The sequence below is a fragment of the Hemitrygon akajei genome, chromosome 1 (assembly GCF_048418815.1).
Source record: "Hemitrygon akajei chromosome 1, sHemAka1.3, whole genome shotgun sequence".
Taxonomy (NCBI): domain Eukaryota; kingdom Metazoa; phylum Chordata; class Chondrichthyes; order Myliobatiformes; family Dasyatidae; genus Hemitrygon; species Hemitrygon akajei.
This window is the reverse complement of record NC_133124.1, coordinates 71719155-71741395: the sequence shown is the minus strand read 5'-3', so window position 1 is coordinate 71741395 and position 22241 is coordinate 71719155. Positions and strand designations below refer to the sequence as shown.

The 22241-nt window shown below is 38.5% G+C and overlaps 1 protein-coding gene across 3 annotated transcripts in view; it reads right to left on the bottom strand.

Annotated features, from left to right (window-relative positions):
* LOC140727790 (uncharacterized) overlaps window positions 1-22241 on the bottom strand; it is a 53070-nt gene that overhangs the window by 25105 nt on the left and 5724 nt on the right. For all 3 annotated transcript variants that reach the window (XR_012098928.1, XM_073045566.1, XM_073045558.1), the window contains exons 3-4: window positions 13947-14112; window positions 13760-13813 (exon numbers count right to left, since the gene is read on the bottom strand). Coding sequence is in view for 2 of the 3 variants with exons in the window: in XM_073045566.1 (XP_072901667.1) it covers window positions 13760-13813; window positions 13947-14091 (199 nt within the window). In the remaining variant the exon portion in view is untranslated. The remainder of the gene's footprint in view (window positions 1-13759; window positions 13814-13946; window positions 14113-22241) is intronic.

The following is a 22241-nucleotide window of genomic DNA, read 5'->3' as shown; positions in this document are numbered from 1 at the left end:
TTCATTTTCTTCATTGCTCGCTTAGTGGTTCTTTGTTTTTAAAGTTTTCCCAATCTTCCAGTGTCCCACTACACTTGGCCACTTTGTATGCACAAGCTTTTAGTTTAATACCTTCTTTTATTCCCTTAGTTATCCAAGGCTGGCTCTCCCCACCTATACTGTCTTTGCTTTTAACTGGAATATACTTTTATTGAGCACCATGAAAAATCTCTTTGAAAGTCTTCAACTGAGGTCTCAAGATGGCGCTCATGGAGTAAACCGCTTCTAGGCTTTGCTCCAAACCTTTTACGTCTTTTTAACCTACAAACACCCCTTAAAGGATCTTCTTATACTTATTCTAAAGGGGTCTAAACATACAGAATTTTTCTTTTTAACTATTTGAATCATTCTCAACTTGCTGAAATGTCTAAAGCAAAAGAATCGAAACAGACGAAAGAACCGATAACTTTAGAAACAATTGTGAAGCTTATAGAAGACAAATTTGAAGAACTGGAGAGAAAATTATCCGTAAAGCTTTTTCGGTATGATGAACGTTTGAAGCTGGTTGAAGAAAAGCTCCAGATACTTACACTGGAATCACAAAAACAACAAGCAAGTATTTTGGCTCTTGAAGAAGCCGCTCGCAAGAAAGATCGTATAATTGAAAAAATACAAGAAGAGCAAACTTCGACTTCTCAACAGATGGATCGTTATAAAGTTAAAATTACTGATTTGGAAAATCGCTCTCGAAGACAAAATCTTCGGTTAATTGGGATTACCGAAAAATTTGAGAGCGGTGATCTTACCGTTTTCTTCTCTAAATTTCTAATGGATGTCTTGGGTCTAGAGGTACTGGACTCTCTCCCGGTAATCGATCGGGCACACCGTATCTCCCGTTTTCGGTCTGATTCAAGTTTGAAACCATGACATGTAATTCTCCGGATCCATTATCCTCATACCAAAGAACGTTTGATTCGGGCAGCTCGGAAAAAGGGTATGATCAGCTATCAAGAGTTTAAATTTCGCATTCTGGAAGATTATAGCCCTGAAGTCTTAAGGGCAAGAATGGCTTTTAGATCGGTTATGTCGAAATTTCACCAGAAAGGCTGCAAGCAAGCGCTGTTATTTTCAGCACACTTGAGAGTCACTCTTGAGGACGGAACTTTTCGGCTGTTTAAATCTCCAGCGGATGCTCAAGGTTTCCTGGAACAATGACATTCTATCGGGCTGACTAATGTAATTTAGCCTATAGATTTGGATCTGTTACAGAATGATGTTTGGTTTTTTTTTGGGTATGGCTTACATGTATTTCTTATATACGATTAAAGCTCTTTTTGCTGGGTTTATTTTGACTTTATTATTTTTCCATATTATTAATCTATTAGAGTTGAAAATAACTTATTAGGTTTTTTTTCCTTTTTGCTTTTCTTTTTAAGCTGATATACGCTTTTTTTATACTCTTAACATTTAAATATTAAGATTTAAAAAAAAAATAAAATGGCGTTTCTTCTTCCCGACAGACTTCAGTGCTTGGAATGTCATATCTGTTTTGATGTGTTTGAAAGTTTTAAACTTTCATTTACAATACCAATCCAGTATTAGTCATTTATGGGTTTTATCGTTTTAATTCTTTTTTAACCCTTTTGTTTATATACATTTATAATACTTTTATATTTTAACTTTTGTTATACCAACCCTCTTTTATAATGTGGTTTGTTTGTATTTTTTTTTAACTTTGTTATGTCTGAGTTGCCGTCTTGAGACACAGGGGTAATTTTAGTATTAGATTGCTTGCTTGCCTCTTTTTGGCTTTTTTCCTGGGGTTTTGAGGGTGGAGGGAGGGGGATTTTTCTTTTTTCTTTTCTTTTTGCTTGCTTTCTGCTTAGTTTTATTTCATGGGCTTATATGAAACTACAAAAATGGTCGCAGTGCCATGACTTCCGGTTTCTCCCTGAACTTACTTCCTTCTTCCGGGTTCATGAGTTCACTTTTTTTTCAAACTTATGTGTTAACCATAATAAATATTGTCAATATGGATAGGACTATTAACTTTGTTTCTTGGAATACTAATGGTTTAAATCATCCGATCAAACGGAAAAAAACATTCAAAGTAATCCATAGAATGAATGCTAATGTTATTTTTGTACAAAAGACTCATGTAAGGAAGGTGGATAGTCAACGGTTGTTTAGGTTTTGGAAGGGCCAACAGCATCACTCAAATTCGCAAGCCAAAGTAAGAGGTGTTTCCATTTTTATAGATTCATCAACTTCTTTTATACATCATTAAACAATTTCAGATCCGCAAGGTAGATTTTTGCTTATTACTGGTCTACTTTTTAATCAAAAAGTTGTTTTAGTTAATGTTTATGCTCCAAATACTGATTGTCCTGAATTTTTTAAATGTTTATTTACATCCTTTCCTAATTTGAATCAATATAGATTGATAATGGGTGGGGATTTTAATTGTTGTTTAAACCCTTTGATGGATAGATCCAAGCCCACCCAAACTCTTCCGAATAAATCGGCTTCTCTCATTAACTCTTTTATGATTGATTCAGCTATTTGTGAAATTTGGCGTTTTTTACACCCTAATGACAAAGAGTTTTCATACTTTTCCCATGTTTACCATAATTACTCAAGAATTGATTACTTTTTCATTGATCACCATTTACTTACAGATGTTATGGATTGTAAATATGACTCTATTACCATATCTGATCATGCACCTTTGAAGTTATCTATTAAGATGACGGATTCATATATTAATACTAAAGGTTGGAGGTTTAATCCTGTTTTATTGCAGGATTCTGACTTTGTCAACTTTATTAAACAGCAAATTGATTTGTTTTTCTCAACAAATTCTACAGCAGAGATCTCTAGTGGAACTTTGTGGGATACTTTTAAGGCATATATTCGTGGACAGATTATTTCATATTCTGCTGGAGTTAGGAAACGAACTAATTCTAAAATATTAACACTAGTTGATAAAATCAAAGCAATTGACAAGATTTATTCAATGACCCCTAGCAAGGAACTTTATAAAGAAAGAGTGGAACTTCAAATGGAGCATAGCTTACTATTATCCTCCTCGATTGAAAGTCAGTTAATTAAATCAAAAGCCCAATTCTATACATATGGAGATAAGTCTGGTAAATTACTAGCTAACCAATTGAAAATTGCTTCGGATAAACGACAGATTACTAGGATTCGTAAACAAGATGGTACTTTGATGATTGATCACAAAGAGATAAATAAAGCCTTTCAAGATTTTTATAATTCCTTATATCAATCAGAATGTACTAAGGACTCTTCTATAATAAAGGAAATTGAATATTCCAAAAGTAACTGTTGAGGATAATGTATTTTTGGATACACCTATTACTGAGTCTGAAATAGAAAAGGCTACTTTTTCAATGAATTCGGGTAAAGCTTCTGGTCCAGATGGTTTTTCTACAGAATTTTTAAAATCTTTTTCTTCCATACTTTCTCCTTGGCTTTGTAAAATTTTTAAAGATGCATTAAGTATAGGCAAACTACCACAATCTTTTTATGAAGCTTCTATTTCGTTAATTCTTAAAAAAGATAAAGACCCTACTGAATGCGCATCCTATCGGCCTATATCCTTGTTGAATACGGATTTTAAGATTTTCAGTAAAATTTTGGCTATTAGATTAGAAAATATATTACCTCGAATTATTTCTGAAGATCAGACTGGATTTATTAAAAATCGCTATTCATCTTTTAACATTAGAAAATTAATTAATATTATTTATACCTCTTCATCTAAAATACCAGAATGTGTCATTTCTTTAGATGCCGAAAAAGCATTTGATAGAGTCGAATGGCCATATTTATTTAATACAATGCAACATTTTAATTTTAGTTCAAAATTTATATCATGGATTAAATTAATATACCATAAACCCTTAGCTTCGGTTTTTACCAATAATCAAAGATCCCCTTTCTTTCAGTTATTTCGGGGTACAAGGCAAGGTTATCCTTTAAGTCCTTTATTATTTGACATTGCTTTAGAACCCTTGGCTATAGCTATTCGTGAATCACCCACTATTTTCAGTATTACCCGTGGGGAGACGACGTATAAGGTATCATTATATGCGGATGACTTGTTATTATATATATCTGACCCTGAAAGATCTATTCCTGCTATTTCTTCTTTGCTTGCTCAATTTAGTAACTTTTCTGGTTATAAATTGAATTTTAATAAGAGTGAACTATTTCCATTAAATATGCATGTTCCAATCTATAATCATGTACCATATAGAATTGTTACAGATTATTTTACTTATTTAGGTATTTTCTACCTTTTTTCTACTAATTTTCTACCTTTAATTGATCAAATTAAGCAACTTGCTAATAGGTGGTCTCCACTATCTTTGTCTTTGGTAGGCAGAGTTAATGCCATTAAGATGAAGATATTACCTAAATTTTTATATTTATTTCAAGCATTACCAATTTTTATTCCTAAATCTTTTTTTGATATGGTTGACTCTAAAATATCTTCTTATTTGTGGCAGAACAAAAATCCTAGATTAGGCAAAAAATATTTACAGAAGCCTAAGAAGGAGGGCAGCTTGGCTCTACCAAACTTAAGATTTTACTATTGGGCAGTTAATATACGGTATTTAATATTCTGGACACAAGAATCGACTACAGCTGCTTGCCCACAATGGGTAAATTTGGAATGTAAATCTGTGCAAGATTTTTCACTGATCTCAATCTTAGGATCTTCACTTCCTTTTTCGTTACTCAAAATGAATAAACAGATAACTAATCCCATAGTCAAGTATACATTACGAATTTGGTTTCAATTTCGTAAATTTTTTGGCTTAAATAAGTTTATGCTGTCATGTCCTATAATATCTAACTACTTTTTTCGGCCTTCATCTATAGATCAAGCTTTTCTTTTATGGAAAACAGAAGGTATAACATGTTTTCGTGATCTGTTTTTGGATGATAATATTATGTCCTTTGAACAGCTATCTAATAAATATAATTTACCTAAAACACATTTTTTTAGATATTTGCAAGTCAGAAATTTTCTGTATAATGAATTAAAGTCTTTTTTGAAAGAATGTCCATTGGACATTACAGAAAGAATTTTAGCCCTCAATCCTTGTCAAAAGGGTTTAGTAGCTATCATTTATAATATGATTATGAATGTACAGCCTGATGTATCAGAAAAAATTAAGAAGGAATGGCAAGAAGAATTGCATTGTCCTATATCTACTGAGCAATGGGAAAAATTTTTATCATTGGTCAATTCGTCCTCTATTTGTGCTAAACATGCCCTAATACAATTTAAGGTTGTACATAGAGCTCACATGTCTAAAGATAAACTTGCTCGATTTTATTCTTATGTTAATTCTACCTGTGACAGATGTCATTCTGATGTTGCTTCATTGACTCATATGTTTTGGTCTTGTCCTTGTTTACAAAATTATTGGAAAGATATTTTTAATATTATTTCAAGAGTTTTAAATATCAATTTCCAACCACATCCTTTTACTGCAATTTTTGGTTTACCAATGATAGATAATAATCGTCTATCCGCTTCATCTCAACGAATGATTGCATTTGTTACATTAATGGCTAGAAGATCTATTTTACTGAATTGGAAAGAAATTAACCCTGCAACTGTATTTCAGTGGTTTTCTCAAACTATTTGTTTAAGTTTAGAAAAAATTAGAAGCGTGGTTTTTGATTCTTCAGTTAAATTTGAGGAAACTTGGAGACCATTTATTCAACATTTTCATATGAGTTAAATGGTCTGATCCTGAACCTTACTGTTATTATCCTTAATTATTTGGATGGAGGTTCGGAGTTATCGGCACTACTGTATGTATTTAACATTATGCAATTGCCCATGTTGGTTAGTTTTTTTTAAAGTTTTTTTTAAAGTTTTCTTTTAGTTTTTTTGGGGTTTTTTTTTTCTCTTTTTTTTGATTCTTTTACATTGATACTATGAGTTTGGGAGGCCTTATATATTGATTATTACATATCTGATTGTCTATTTAAACTATTATGTACTCTCAAATGTTTTATATTCATATTTCACTTATGTTTTTCTTAAAATTAATAAAAAGATTTAAAAAGAAAGAAAGTCTTCAACTGTCCCACCATATATCTGTGTTAAATATCCTTGGATATTTAATTCCACAATCCTGTCCACCCTGCAACCACGTCTCTGTAATGGCTACTAAATCATACCCCTTTGTACTGATTTCTGCCACAAATTCACTGACCTTGTTTTCAAATAAAGTGCCCTTACCATCATTCTGCTTTTAAAATCTTTTACTCGACTTTTCTTCACTCCACTCTTACTTTCCTCTTTTTTATCTTTTGCTTTTTCTTTATCTTCGTCCACACTTTTCCTTTTTACTTTACTTCTCCAATCTGTTGAACCCACCCCCTACTATTTAATTTAAAGCCCTATCCACAGCCCTGGTTATGTGATTCCCTAGGATCTAGGTCCTATCACGGTTCAGGTGGAGTCCGTCCCATTAGTACAGCTCCCTCCTTCCCCAATACTGGTGCCAAATTCCCATGAATTCAAACCCACTTCTCCCACACCAATCCTTAGGCCACACATTTAACTCTCTAATCTTCCTGACCCTACGCCAATTTGTATGTGCCTCAGGTAGTAATCCAGAGATTACCACCTTTTTGGTTCTGCTTTTTAATTTAGTCCCTAACTGCTAAAATTCCCGTCACAGAACCTCTTTCCTCGTTCTACCTATGTTGTGGGTACCCATGTGGACCTTGACAACTGGATCTTTCCCCTCCCACTGCAAAGTCCTCTGCAGGTCAGATAAGATGTCCGAACACAGGCACCAGGCAAGCAACACAGCCTTCGGGACACTCTATCCTCACGACAGAGAACTCTGTCTATTCCCCTGACTATACTGTCCCCAATTACCACTACATTTCTCTTCTCTCCATCTTCTTGAATGACTCCCTGAACTACGGTGACAGTTAGGTTGCTCATCCTTCCTCCAGCACCCACTCTCATCCACACAGGGAACAAGAATCTCAGACCTGTTGGACAAGATTGATTAGACATGGCCTACCACACACAAAGTTAGATATGGCACTTGTGGCTAAAGGGATCAGGGGTATGGAGAGAAAGCAGGTACAGGGTTCTGAGTTGGATGATCAGCCATGATCAGACTGAATGGCGGTGCAGGCTCGAAGGGCCGAATGGCCTACCCCTGCACCTATTTTCTATGTTTCTAAAGCCACGCAGACTATCCTTAATCAGTCCACGTCTATCCAGTCCACACAGAATACCCTCAACTTTCCCACTACTGATGTCAGGCTCACTGCCTATAATTGCCTTATTTTTTTAGAGCCTTTCTTTAACAGCAGAACACCATTCCTCTTGTACCTCACCTGTTGCTAAGAACAATTTAAATATCTCTGCTAGGGCCCCAGCAATCTCAGCACTTGCCTCCCACAGTGTCCAAGGGAACAGCTTGTCAGGTCCCGGGGATTTACCATACACTTCCCTACATTATATTCCACCAGCCATTTCTTTGCCCATTCTTTCAATCTGTCCCTTCTGCAGATTCCCTGCTTTCTCAACACTACCTGCTCCTCCAACTAACTTTGTTTTCTCTGCAAACTTGGCCACAAAGTCATCAATTCTGTCGTTGACATACAATGTGAAAAGGAACAGTCCAATTCTGACCCCTGCGGCACACTACTCGTCATCAGCAGCCAAGGGAATAAGCCCCCTTAATTCCCACTCTTTGCCTCCTGCCAGTCAGCCAATCTTCTATCCATGCTAATATCTTTGCTGTAATACCATGAGCTCTTACCTTGTTAAGCAGCTTCATATGTAGCATCTAGTCAATGGCCTTCTGAAAATCCAAGTAAACAACAGCCGCTAACTCTCCTTTGACTATCCTGCCTGTTATTTCCTCAATGAAATCCAAGTCAGTTTTCAGGCAAGATTTCCTCTTGAGGAAACCATGCTGACTTTGGCCTACTTTATCATGTGCTTCCAAGTACCCCGAAACGTTATTCTTAATAATTGATTCCAGTATCTTCCCAACCACTGAAGTCAGGCTAACTGGCCTACAATTTTCTTTCTCCTGCCTCCCTCCCTTCTTAAAGAATGGAGTGATATTTGCAATCTAGTGATTCTTGAAGGATAATTACTAATGCCTCCGTAATCTCTTTAGGTATCTCTTTCAGAAACCTGGTGTGTAGCCTGTCTGGTGCAGGTGAATTACCTACCTTCAGACTTTTCAGCTTCCCAAGCACCTTCTCCTTAATTATAGTAAATACACTCACTTCTGCCCCCTGACACTCCTGACCTTCAGGCGTACTGCTAGTGTCTTCCATAGTGAAGACTGATGCAAAATACTTATTAAGTTCACCAGCCATTTCTTTGTCCCCCATTACTACCTCTCCAGCATCATTTTCCAGTGGTCCACTTGAGTACATTCAGCTTCAGCTCCAGTTCCTTGACTTGGTCAGTCAGGAGATGAAACTGGGTGCACTTCCTGCAGGGGTGGTCATCAGGGAAACTAATAGGTACTCTGAAATCCCACATCTCACAGAAGAAGCATTCCACAGCCTTAACTACACATCCTGCCTGCATTTGTTACACCTCTAACTTCTCAAGCTTAAGTCTTACTGTATGCCTGTTCTCACCCAAGCCTACTGAGCCAAAACCTGGCCACTCTTAGCACTGTCCTCTCCAACAATGGCCACTCTGTTTACACTACACTTCTTTTATGGGCCTAAGAGATCAGCCTGCCAAATAGTTCTCGAAGGCCCCAAGCTCTTATCAAACCTTCCTCTGCCTCACCAACAAATGACTTCTCACAATGATTGCAGCCTGCTGAAAAGTTCTGAAAGGCAACGAGCTTTTTTTAAACCTCGCACTGCCTCACCAATGAGTAGCTTCTTGTGATGACTGCAGCCCGCCGACCATAGTTATACAGCAGACCCTTCGGCCCATCTCATGGATGTCAACCAGTATGATTACATGAGCTAGCCACATTTGTGTTTGGCTCATTCCCTCTAAATCTTTTCAATCCATGTATCTGTGTAAATGTATTTTAAACATTCTGATTATCCACCTCTACAACCTGCTTTTCAGCTGGTTTCATAAACCCACTACCTGTGAAAAAAATCCCCTCTGGTCCTTTTCAATCTTTCCTGCCCAACTTAAATCTTCTAGTTTTATACTCCTCTATCCTGAGAAGAGGACAGTCGCCATCCACCTTACCTATGCCCCTCATGATTTTGTATACCTCCATACAGTCAATGGTAACCTCACATAGTACGTAGATATGTACTGTTTTAGCTATCCACCACCCCGTTACTACATTTTCCTAACAAACTATTCATTTTGTACATTTTTTAATATGCATGGATATAATCCAGGGGTCATGTCCTCCTTAAATAAATGCCTCTAATTTAATTGCCTTTTTCTATCTTGAAAAGAGTCACTTCAATATTTACCTCATCATCCATTCTCATGCTTGCCTGTTTTAACTCTGATGAAGAAAACATAATATTGCTGGTATTCCCCTGTCATTACCTGTGGCATTTTCCAGTCTGTCCCTTAATGAACCTATTTCCATTCCAACCTTTTTCTATTAGTGCATCTGCAAAATATTTTCATATTTTATGTTCTTTGATAATTTACTTTCATGGTCCCTTTGTTGTCCTTCTAATATTTTTAACCTTTTTCTAATCCCTTCATATTCTCATTGATCATGTACTTTTCTACCAACGATACTGTTTACGATACTCCTCACGATACTGTTTAATCCCTTTTCATACTTTCAATTGTTCACTTATATCTTTATTAATGCATGGAGTCCCAGGAAGATTTAGTTTATTCTTTCTTTTGAGCAGAATAGATTTTTTTCCTGCACTCTGCCAGGTTACTGCCTTACCTTTTCAAACCCTGGTGGTCTGAATATGGGTGAATGAAAGTTAAATATTTAATGTAAGTTTTCTCCTGATTCAGATGCTTTCCACTAATGGTTATATCAGAAAGATACACAAATACAGAATTTTCTGTGTATATCTTTTTAGAGGATATTGACAGTTGCAAAACTGTTTTTATTTTACAAAAGCATATGCAGCGAGAGAATTTTGTTTCAATGTTCAGGTATTTCAGGAAGCTTAAAAGTAAATGATTTTATATGAAAGAAATTACAATTGCCTAGCCACTAGAAGGGATGTTAGCACACAGAAAAATATATTACCACGGTGTGCAAATAACTTCCACCGGGCTTTACATCAGTTGCTATATTACATTACATAGAATTTATAATGTAGTAACTGGCTATTTGGCCCAAATACTGATTCTTGCATTTAAGCTTCATTTGCATCTCATTCAACCTTATTGCATTTAATTAAATCTATTCCTTGAACTGTCAACTCTATCGCCAATATCTCTTCAAAGGCAACTAGATGTTGATCTCAATTTCTTCCAGTTAAAGTTAATCTGTGGATTTATGAGCAATTGTAACATTTATGATGAGTCCTGAAGAAGGGTTTCATCCTGAAACATCAACTGCTTATTAATTTCCATAGATGCTGCCTGACCTGCTGAGTTCCTCCAGCATTTTGTGTGTGTGATATTTATGATACTTCTTTAAAACTCTCCCTTGAATAGAAACTTTGTCTCTTTCAAACTCCTTAACAATCTTATCAGGTAACACTCCCTTAGATTTCCCCAGTCTCTCCAAACATTTCTGATATTATAACTTCTCAGTTTTGTGATCATCCTTGTAAGATATGTTTACAGTATCTCTATATCCCTTCTTTTGTTAATCAGGCACTACTTTGGGCCAACAATCTTCAGTTCCCTCAACAATGACCTTCCTTCAGTCATAAGATCAGAAATAGGATGCTTGCTGATAATTGCATAATGTTAGGCACAATTTGTGACACCTCAGATAATGAAGCAGTATACATCCAAACACAGCAAATCCTGGACATCTAGCAAGGATGTAATGTTGAGGCTTTATAAGGCATTGGTCCGATCAGATTTGGAGCACTGAACAGTTTGGACCTCATATCTAAGAAATGATATCTAAGAAATAACCCACTGGAGAGGGTTCAGAAGAGGTTTGCAAGAATGATCCCAGGAAAGAAAGGGTTAATGTATGAAGAGCTTTTGATGCTTCTGGGTTTGCATTCGCTGAAGTTTAAAAGGATGGTGGGGGGTGGGTTATCACTGAAACCTTAAATTGAAAATATCTAATTGAAAGGGCTTCATACGTGAATGAGAGCATTTTTCCATTAGTGGGAGAGTCAGACCAGAGGGCACAGCCTCAAAAAAGGAAGATGTCCCTTTAGAACAGAAATGAGGAGGAATTTATTTTGCCTTAGTTGATGAATCTGTGGAATTCTTTGCCTCAGATGGTTGCAGAGGTCAAGTCATTTGGTAAATTCAAAGCAGAGCTTGATAGGTTCTCGATTAGTAAAGACATCACAGGTTACAAGAGGAAGGAGCTTGAAGGGGAAAATAAATCACCCATGATCAAATGGCAGAGTAGATTCAATGGGCTATTTGTCTAATGGTCTTATAATATCTGGGCCCAGAATGATACGAGGCAACTAACATTCACCCCTCTCATGGCAATGAGTGACAATATTCAGATATCACCCACTGACATTACCTTCACTGAATTCCTATCAATATCATGGGTTAACCATTGATCAGAAACCATGGCTACAAGAGCGAATCAGAGGCTAGGAACCCCTTGACTAGTAACTTCACCTCCTGACTCCCAAAAGCTTGACAATTATCAACAAGGCTCAAGTCAAGATTATGACAGACTCTCCACTTGCTTGGATGAAAGCAACTTCATCACACAAGAAACTCAGCTCCCCTGGGCAGGCCACCCATCCACAACCGTACACCATACAGTAAGAGCACTCTGTATTACCTACAGGATGCACACTAACCAAGGCTCGTTAGACAGCATCTTTCAAATCACCTCTACCAGCTGGAAGGACTGGAACAAAAGCACAGGAAATACCAGCCCTTGGAAGTTGCCCTGAAGCCACACACCATCCTGACTTGGAAATATATCACTGTTCCTTCACCGTCACTGAGTAAAAATCCCAGAACATCCTCCTTAACACCACTGTGTGTATACCCATAACTCGAGGACTATAGTGCTCACCACTATTTTCTCAAATGGTGGATGGGCAATAAAACGCTGGCTCACTCTGTGAAGTTCATACACGTTGAATAAATATAAAATAAATAGTGGATCAGGCCCACTGCAGTGAATTTGACCAAAGGTCATATTTTACCACCAAAGCTTGCTTTCTCTGCTGTTTTAGTTAAGGTGCAGGATGTTTGAGATAGGATTTAGTTAGGAAGTATGGGTTTAGATTTCTATCTGAACCCTGGGAGATTAAAAGAATCAAGAGATAGGGTATCAGTGCAGAAAGGTGTTGCTCAGGTCAAGGATCAGCCATGATCTCACTGAGTGAGCAGAAATGAAGGGGCAAATGGTCTACTCTATTAATTATTACTAATGTTGCTACGTCTACTCAGCTCCCCTGTTGGTGTGCGCCTCCATCTTCTTCAACTTATCCCAGTGGAGTAAATCTTAACAAGTACATTTGTGAAAGTAAGACAGTTATTGTTACTTTAAAGAAAATGTAAATATTGTTAACAAAATAACACACAGCCTGGTCTGTATTTGTTATTACAGATTACTATTTTGTTTCATTTTATCAAAAGAGCACAATATTTTATTTTTTGAACAAAAATGCCAAATTCTATTAAACATAAAAACAAAAACAAACCCTGAACCAAACACAAAGGCTGGGATTTTTAAACACTCCCAAAACAACGTGCTCTGAGTTCCCTGTAATATTTCAAAGACACATAGTTACACTTTCAGGTATGCAGAAAGTGACAAAGAATGAAAAATGTTTCTCTCCAAAAAAGAAATATATTCCATTGCATAATGCTCCAAAACAAAAGCAACCTGGACTTAAACTAGGCACATCAACAGTTCAAATATAATCTTCCCCGTAGCTTGTCTGGAAACCAAAAATAGTTTTTAAAAAGATATTTGTCAGACCAGTGTGATTCCAAAGTAGCTCAATAAGGTCAGAGAGCCATTAGAAAAATATAATTTGTACTTAATAATCAATTATGGTATTCAAATAAAATTGATTACAGTTTCTAAAATGAAATGTTCCATTTCTGATCCTCTTTTCCTACTCATGACTCACAAAGTTTGAAAGGTTTATTCTGCTATTGAGCATTCTAAATATTAGACTGTAGACTGCTGCTCTTGTAGCAAAGAGGATTGAAGGGAAGAGGAATGGGAAAGGAATACGAGATTACAGACTATTCCTGCTAGTAGGTATTCAAAGTCAAACAACAAACACTTAAATTAAAAGGGAAAAAGAAAAGACACAAAATAATATGAAAAGAAACTCTGGAGCTCACTGCTGAGTAAAAAAAAACAGGATTGTCACAGCTTTCAAAAGGAGAAGGAATAAGTGATTAAGCAAAGTAATTTGCAAAACCATGGGGAAGAACAGATGAATGGGACAGAAAGGATAGCTCTAAAAATTTTCTTCTGAGCCATAACAATTCCGCAAGTCTATAATTCATGAAATTTCAGATGCAGTTTTATAGAATAATTATATATTCTATTGTTTAATTGAATGAAGCAAAGAGCACTGTGACATACCCACTGTACAATTGTTAAACATTGTCACTAAAGGGACTGATGAATTAGCTGAATGTTCTTACCTCTACTCACATGAAACATTTTCACTAGGTCATTCATATCAATTGACGGATTCCCTAATGGAAATGGAAAAATGAACAGTAAAATGGAACTGTGCTTAACTCACTTTCCATTGAAAATGTGTTAAAATTTAAAATATTTGGAATACTTATATTTATTCAACAAAGTAAAACAAGGCAGAATACAAACCATCTCGAAACTGTAATAACTCCTTGAAATATGAAGAGGCAAATTGTTGGATGTTGTCAGGCTGGTCTTGCATCACAGCTCTGCCCAATGCCTCCAGCAGAGTTTTCAAACCATCAGGCACCACCAGTTTGCCGTGGGAAGGCATCTTGATTGGTTCCCAATATATCTGAAATCAGAATGAAAACAACAAAAGTGATGATGACCTAAATTCTAGCCTCTATGATTGAATCTAATGTCCAAGTTAAACCCTTCCTTGTCACTAATAAGGCGGCAGATTTGCATAGTGTGATGCTAATTTCTACAACAATGATTAAGCAGTTACAATACAAAAGGTAGATACAAATTTTTCAATAGAATATTTATCCTGCTCAATGATTGCCAATGTCTGATTGTATGAAGTTTTGGTTTGCATTAAAAATTCCACTAGAGCCTGCACTTAAGCAACAAAAAAAAGTACATCAGAGATTGTCATCAAAGGAAAATGACGATCTCAAAGGACTGGAGCTGGACAGCAAAAACAGAAAAGGACAAAGACATGGAAAAATTAGAAAATCAGGATGACAATGTCAGGTTGGTGGCCAATATAAGGAGGAGCAGAATAATAGATCATTTGAGTTAAGCAACGTAGATTCTGAGCAAAATTAGAATTTAAATTTAAAAAGCAAATAAATATTAGATAATTTCAGTTAAGAGAAACAGACTATGATCTTTTCATATTCATGAATCAGATTATGTAACTTAAGAATGTTACACATTGGATATCAGGGTTCCTGTTGGTAAAATACCTGTAATATGTAGTATAGAATCATGGGAACCTACAGCACAGAAATAAGCTCTTCAGCCTAACATGTCTGCAACCTTTCCAGCTAATGTCATCTTTCCTATAAATGGGCATTCAGAATTCACTATCAATTTGTACAGTTGTAACATGATGCATCAACTCCTGTATTCAAAGCCTTGAACAATAAAAACAAGCTTGCCAATATTTTCTTACATAGAAGAAAGAATAGTACACCACTGGACCAGGCCCTTCAACCATGGTGTCTATGCTGACCGTGATACCAAATTAATCACTAATACTAAATCACATCTGTCTGCACATGATCCATATCCACCCCCATTCCTCCATATTTAAGTGTTGACATATTCATGTTCTTCACTATCATATCTACCTGCATCACCACTTGCTAGGAACAATGTACTTGTTGTGTAGAACTCTCCAAGGACCTACCATTTACTGTACAAGTCCTGCCCTGATTTAACTTACCAAAATACACCACCTCCTTGAAAGAGTTAAATTCTACCTGCCTTTTCTTGACCTGTTCCAACAAGTTCCTATTGTAAACTTAGATAACATTCTTCACTGTCCAACACACCACCAATTTTGGCATTATCCACAAACTTGCAAACCAGATCAACAACATTGTCATCCAAATCATTTATATAGATGACAAATCACAGTGGGCTCAGCACAGATCCCTAGGTCACACCACTGGTGGCAGGCCTCCAGTCTGTCCATGATCATTTTCTGTCTCCTTTCACCAATTCTGTATAGAATTGACTAGCTCATATTGGATCTCATAAAACCATAGCAGCAGAATTAGGCCAGATGGCCTAGTGAGTCTGCTCTCACATTCAATCATGGCTGATTTTTTTTCATCACACAAAACACTGGGGAATCTCAGCAAGTTGGGTGGTATCTAAGGAGGGAAATAACGTGTTTCAGGCTAAGACCCTTCATCAAGACTGGAAAGGAAGGGGACAGAAGCCAAAATAAGGTGGGCAGGGGAGGAGTAAAAGCTGGAAGGTAATACCAGTTGAGGGGAAAAGCTTGGTGGGTGGGGGGCATAATGTGAGAAGTTGGGAGGTGATAGGTAGAAGAGGTAAAGGGCTAGGGTAGAAGGAATCTGATAGGAGATGACAGCAGACCATGGGATACGGGTGGTGAACCAGAAGACATGATGGGCAGGTCATGAGGCTGGGGGAAGGGAAGAGGTCTATGAGAATCTGGGAAAATGAAAAAAGATGGGTGGGTGAATAGATGGGGTGGTTACAGGATGGTAGAACAATCAATGGAGACCACCCAGAAAGAGTATCTCCTCCAACCTGCATCTGACCTCATCAAGGCAGTAGAGACACTGACATTGACCCTGCGTAAGTTTGCCAGATCCACCAGACCAGCCTACCATGCAGGACCTTGTCAAAGCCCTTACCAAAGTCCATGAAGGCAACATCTACTGTCCTGTTCTCACCAGTCTTCTTCTTTGAAAAAACTCTGTCAAATTTGTGAGGCACGATTTCCCACACACAAAGCCATGTTAACTATCCCTAATCAGGCCTTGCCCTTGCAAATACTGGTAGGTCTTGTCCCTCCAAGCTAGTCCCAGTTGTGCATGTTTGGGGCCATATCATTATAAACCCCTCATATCCATGTATTTATCCAAATGTATTTTAAACACTGTTATGATACTAGCCTCAGCCACATTCTCAGGCAGCACATTTCATATTTTTACCATTTTCTGTGTGAAGATGTGCCCTTAGGTCTCTTTTAAACCCTTCACTTCTCACCTTAACCATATGCTCTCTAGTTTCCTGGGGAAAAAGACTGTACATTCACCCTATCAATGTCCCTCATAATTTTGAACAACTACATAAAGTCACCCCTCAATCTCCCATGCTTCAAGCAGTAAAGTCCAAGCCTGCCCTATTTACTTGGGCCCTCAAATCCTGGCAGCATCCTTGTTAACCTCTGCACTCTTTCCAATTTAATAATGTCATTCCCATAACAGAGTAACCAAAACTGTACACAATACTCCAAATGTGGTCTTACCATCAACTTGAACGTGTTGTGGCTCGAAGGACGTGTTTTTGTGTTGTCACTAAACTTACTGGCCTTTTTATCACTCTAATCATCTCATGAAAATGGCAATTGAGCCAACAGTCACTGTCTTTTGGGAGAAATCATCCTCACATTCAATGTTCTATGCTCACAAAATGGTATTTTGAGAGACACAATCAGTTAATTTACAAACAAGTTCCAAAGCTTCTAGTTAATTTTCATTTTATTTCAATACCAACTTCTAGCCTGTTCTCTTTTCTGTCATCCATACTGTTATAATGAAATTCAATGCAAGTCCAAAAAACAGCACCCAGTCTTCTCAATGACATATCAAAACTAGCAAGCATTTCAACTTCCCAGACACCAATCTCAGACTTCTTAATTTTCAGAATACATAAGTGTGAGCAGAAGTTGAGGAGTTCATAAGATATAGGAGCAGAATTAGACTATTTGGCCCATTGAGTCTACTCCACCATTTCATCATGGCTAATCTAATTTTCCTCTTAGCCCCAATCTCCTGTCCTCTCCTCGTATCCCTTCATACTGACCAATCAAGAATCTATCAACTTCTGCCTTAAATATACGCAAAGACTTGGCTTCCAGCTGCCTGTGGCAACTAATTCCACATATTCACCTCTCTTTGGCTAAATAAATTCCGTCTCATCTTATTTCTAAAAAGACAGCCCTCTATTCTGAGGCTGTGTCACAGAAGCATAGCAGTTACCATTATCACTTCACAGTGCCAATGATTCGGGTTTAATTCCCACTGCTCTGTGTATGTAAGTTCTCCCCGTGACCATGAGGATTTCTTTCAGGTACTCCAATTTTCTCTCATATTCCAAAGGGTTAAGGTAACTAAGTTATGGGCATACTATGTTGCAGATGGATGCATGGCAACACTTGCAGGCTGCCTCCAGCACATCTTCAAACTATGTTCAGCATTGACGTAAGTGACACAGTTGTCTTCCTATTTTGACGTGCATGTGACACACAAAGCTTATCCCTTTTTAGAAGGTGTTAGCTGGATGAAATTATTACTGTATACATGAATGCTAAATGGAAGAAACAGCAGTCTAACTCGATGAATCCAAAAAATAAAATTAGGTCAAGATATGGGAATTAAAATGAAAGAGTGGAGGACTGAGAGAAAAGCAAAATCATGGTGCAAAATTATGCTGGATGGTTAAGAATGCAAGCCTGAAGGGAGTGTGTCCCAGCTTATGGAGTGTTCACATGAAGGTTGACTAATTCACTGCACAATTATAAATGGATAATGATAACGTTACTGTTACGGAGACGAGGCTCGAGAATATTCAGGAACAGGAACTGAGCATTCAGATCTATTCAGTATTCGGAAGACTGTTTGCAAAAGAGGGAATACATTCTATAGTGAGGAAGGATATTAACTCCAAGATCCCTGACATGAAGTCTCCCAGTGTTGGGTTTAGGCACAGAAAATAGCAATGGAGGTTGTACATGTAGGGAATGGTGTTGAAGGAAATTACAGATGGATGCAGAAATGGTACAAACCTTATTATGTGTGACTTCAACTTACATATAGAATTGTACAAATCAAATTAACATTAATACCACTGAAAATGCATTTCTGGAATGCAGTTGTGACGGCATTTTGGAACAACATATCAAGGAACTAAGTAGGGAGCAGGATCTCCTACAGTACTGTGGAATCATGTCACAAGTTTGGACCTTGTGGAAAGTACTAAATTATGTATGGCAGAGTATGACATTATTAGACAGGATCTGGGGGAGTTAATTGGGAGCCGTGTGTGGGAGCGGATTGTCATGTTCCAGTAAAGAGCAAGAGCAAGGATGACAAGGTGAGGGCACACTGTATGACAGAAGAGATAGTTAAACAAGACATATTCTGCTGGAGAAACTCAGTGGGTTGAGCAGCATCTGTGGAAAGAAAATAATGTAAATATCTTGGGTCAAAACCTGACATCAGGACTGAGAGTGAAAAGGGAAGACTCCAATGAGATCAAGTGCAGACTGGGCAACCAGTTCAGTGCACATACAGAAGGTCTGCAATGGCCACCATTACTCCCAGTTACATCCCATTTCAGGTTTTCTACCCATTCCCACCATGAGCTGTTCATCCTCTAGCTTCTCCACTGCCACAGTGAGGCACAGCGCAAACTGGAGGAGCAACATTGCATATTCTGCCTGGTAGTCTACAACCCAATGGTATGAAATGAATTATCCCACTTTAGTCTCCCCATCTAGTGGGTTTTATCCCCCTTTCCCATTGCCCCTCACTTACCAGTCCACCTCTAATCCTGTCATTTTCATCTGCTTTCCCTCAAACACCTCCACTCTCCCGGTTCCACCTGCCTTTCACCTCTCCCCTAATGGTTTCCAGTATCATCTTCCTTTTCAGATTCCTGTAGCTCCTTATGTTCCTGCTGATCTCCCTCAGGAAGTTGTCTCCATCTGCAACTCAACCTTTTCTCTATTTGTCTGCCCCCACTGATCACACCGCTCCCCTTCCCTCTTAACATAATCTGCCTGTGATCGTAAACCCCACTCTTCAGTCCACACCTTAAGCTCCTGTCTCACCACCTCCCTCCTCCTGTTTATACTGGCTATATCCCTTCTCCATTCTCAATCCTAATTCACTGTTTTGAACTGTAAAATCAATTCCTATCCCCCTACCAGATAATGTTCAACCTGCTGATTTCCTTGAGCAGATTATTTGTTGCTTCACAAATTTGGAATTTGAAACTACAGTTTTTTTTGGGGTGTGACTAGCAGCAAAGATAAGGATGAGTGAGACAGAGAGAGAGGATGAATGGGAGGGCGAGGGGGTTGGGGGAGAGGAAGAGGGAGAGGGAGAGGGAATGTAGTGTTTTAACAGTTTCAATACATTTACAAAAGTCCCACATAAGGGACTTTTATCAAAACCACATACAAAATTAAAGCATGTGGGATCAGATGTGAAATGTTAATGTGGATAGTAAACTGGACACAAGGAGTAGGAATAGAGAAGTCTTTATCTGAATGGCAGGCTATGATTAGTGGACAACCCCGAATATACATGATATAAATAATTTACATGATGGAATTAAATTTAATATTACCACCTCTCCAGACTGCATAAAGCCAGGAGGATATGCCTTGCGTCAGCTGTGGAGAAGTTCCAGATTTATTTGGATAGGTTGAAGGACTGAGCAGAACCACATAAAACAAAGTTATCTACGTTGATAACAATAACAGCAATATGGATTATTATCGGAATAAGTGATAAACTGGGAAAGAAAGGGAGCAATGAGACCTGTAGATATTGGAATCAGAAACAAGAGCTGTGAGGTAATGTTGCAGCTCTCTAAACATAGAAATATAGAAAACCTACAGCACAATACAGGCCCTCAGGCAGTAGACCCAGCACGGGGGTTCAAGGTGAGTCAGGAAATTAAGTTGGTACCCCCATTTGAGGAAACGGATGTCGATAGGTATTTTCTGCATTTTGAGAAAGTCACTGTGAATCAGAACTGGCTGAAGGAGAAGTGGGCTGTCCTGTTACAGAGTGTTCTTAAGGGGAAGGCTCAGCAAGCCTATTCGGCGTTGTCTGCGGATGAGGCAAAGAATTATGATGAAGTAAAAGGGGCTATACTGAGGATTTACGAGTTGGTTCCAGAGGCATACCGGCAAAGGTTCCGGAATTTGAGGAAGCCGTGGGACCGCACGTACTTAGAGTTTGCCCGTGAGATGCAAATGTACTTTGTGCATTGGTGTGCCTCGAAAGGGGCCAGTGAGGATCTTGACAAACTCAAACATTTGATGCTGATTGAGCAGTTTAAAAGCTACAGCCCTGAGGGTATGAGGACGTACTTGGACGAGAAGGAGGCAAAAACTCTGTCCGTGACTGCCAAGTTAGCAGATGAGTATGCCTTAACCCACAAGGTAACATTTCTTCCAAGTAAGAGCTATCAGAGGGGTAGTAGAGATGGTAGAGAGTGCCCACCGGCTAAGTCAGAGAGTTAGCTGGGAACTAGCAGAAAGGGTAAGGAGGATGAGAAGCAGTCGGGAGGGAAGATCCCCAATTTTACGTGACAAATTGGGGGCTCGTCCGAGATTTGAATGTAAAATTGGGGGGCTGTTGAATTGACTGAGGTAAATTCCCTTGTCTGATTTGGTTGTGTGGAAAACAGCAGAAATGGATGTTGAGGATTTTCTGTCAAGACCAGACCCTGCGGGCTTAGGCTTAAGGAAAGCTAAAAAGGATGAGTTGTGGGAAGTTGTTAATGCATTGAAACTTAAGGCACAGAAGAGTATGAAGAACATGGAGCTCCGAGTGATAATAGTGGAGCACTATATTTCTACGAAACGCTTTAGTGAGGAGGAGGTAGAAATGTTTCCTCTAGAGGTCCAGATACGTCTGGAAGAGATGAGGCTGGAGACACTTAAGTTAGAGGCGGAAGAAGCAAAGCAACAGAGAGAGGAAGCAAAAAAGCAGGTCTGCGAAGACAGACAGACACACCAGGGAGACACACCTCGGGACACTGGAAGAGCATTGTGCACCCACATGAAGGTGGGGGTTTGGAGGATCAATTCGGGGTGCGACCGGTGGGGGCTTGTTTGTGTGTCTACCCTTGCCTGGGTGACAAGCCTACCACTGAAGAACGGTCGTGCCAGGTCCGGGGTCACAGTCGGTGACCTTAACAGGACAGGAAGACAACGGGAAGATCAACTGCAACTGCATCACCTCTTGCTCTCTCCCCCCCCCCCCCCCCAACGGTACACCAGCAACTACCTCAACCTAAGCTAAACTGAACTGAACTCTGCACCATCGTAAGACTATTCATTTACCCCTAGACTTTGAAAGAGCTTGGTTTTGATTCCTATTTCCACATTTCTGGATATATCATTGCTAACCTGTTTCATATATTTGCATTTTATAGTACTGTATTAGTTAGTTTACTAATAAACATTTAGTTACAGTAATACCAGACTCCAACATGTATTCCATTTCTGCTGGTTTGGTAACCCGGTCACGGGGTACGTGACAGTGGTCAGAAGTTTGCAAAGAGCTGCCACAGTAGCCTAGGCAAGAATTTCTGCTGTTATTTGGTACAAACTGCAGCTCAAGGATCAGTAGTGAAGGCAAGAAACATTTGGGGACAAAATCAAGGTGGTATTCTTTTTCCACATGGTGTCAAGTTACTTGATTGTTGAGTGTTGCAGTCATGCAGCAATGGGAAGAGTGATCTGTGACTTGGTGGAAAGGCCGTGGGTTGAGGGATGATTAGCAGTGTATTTACTGCAGTAGCAGGTCCAGCTGCATTTTTGTTTCTCGCAGGTGCCTCAGGATATTGATGGTAGGGGATGTGGAAATGATAATATCATTATCACAGTGAGAAGTTGAGTTTATCGTCATATGCACAAGTACATGTGTGTACAGGTCCAATGAAAAACTTACAGCACCATTGCAGGCACAT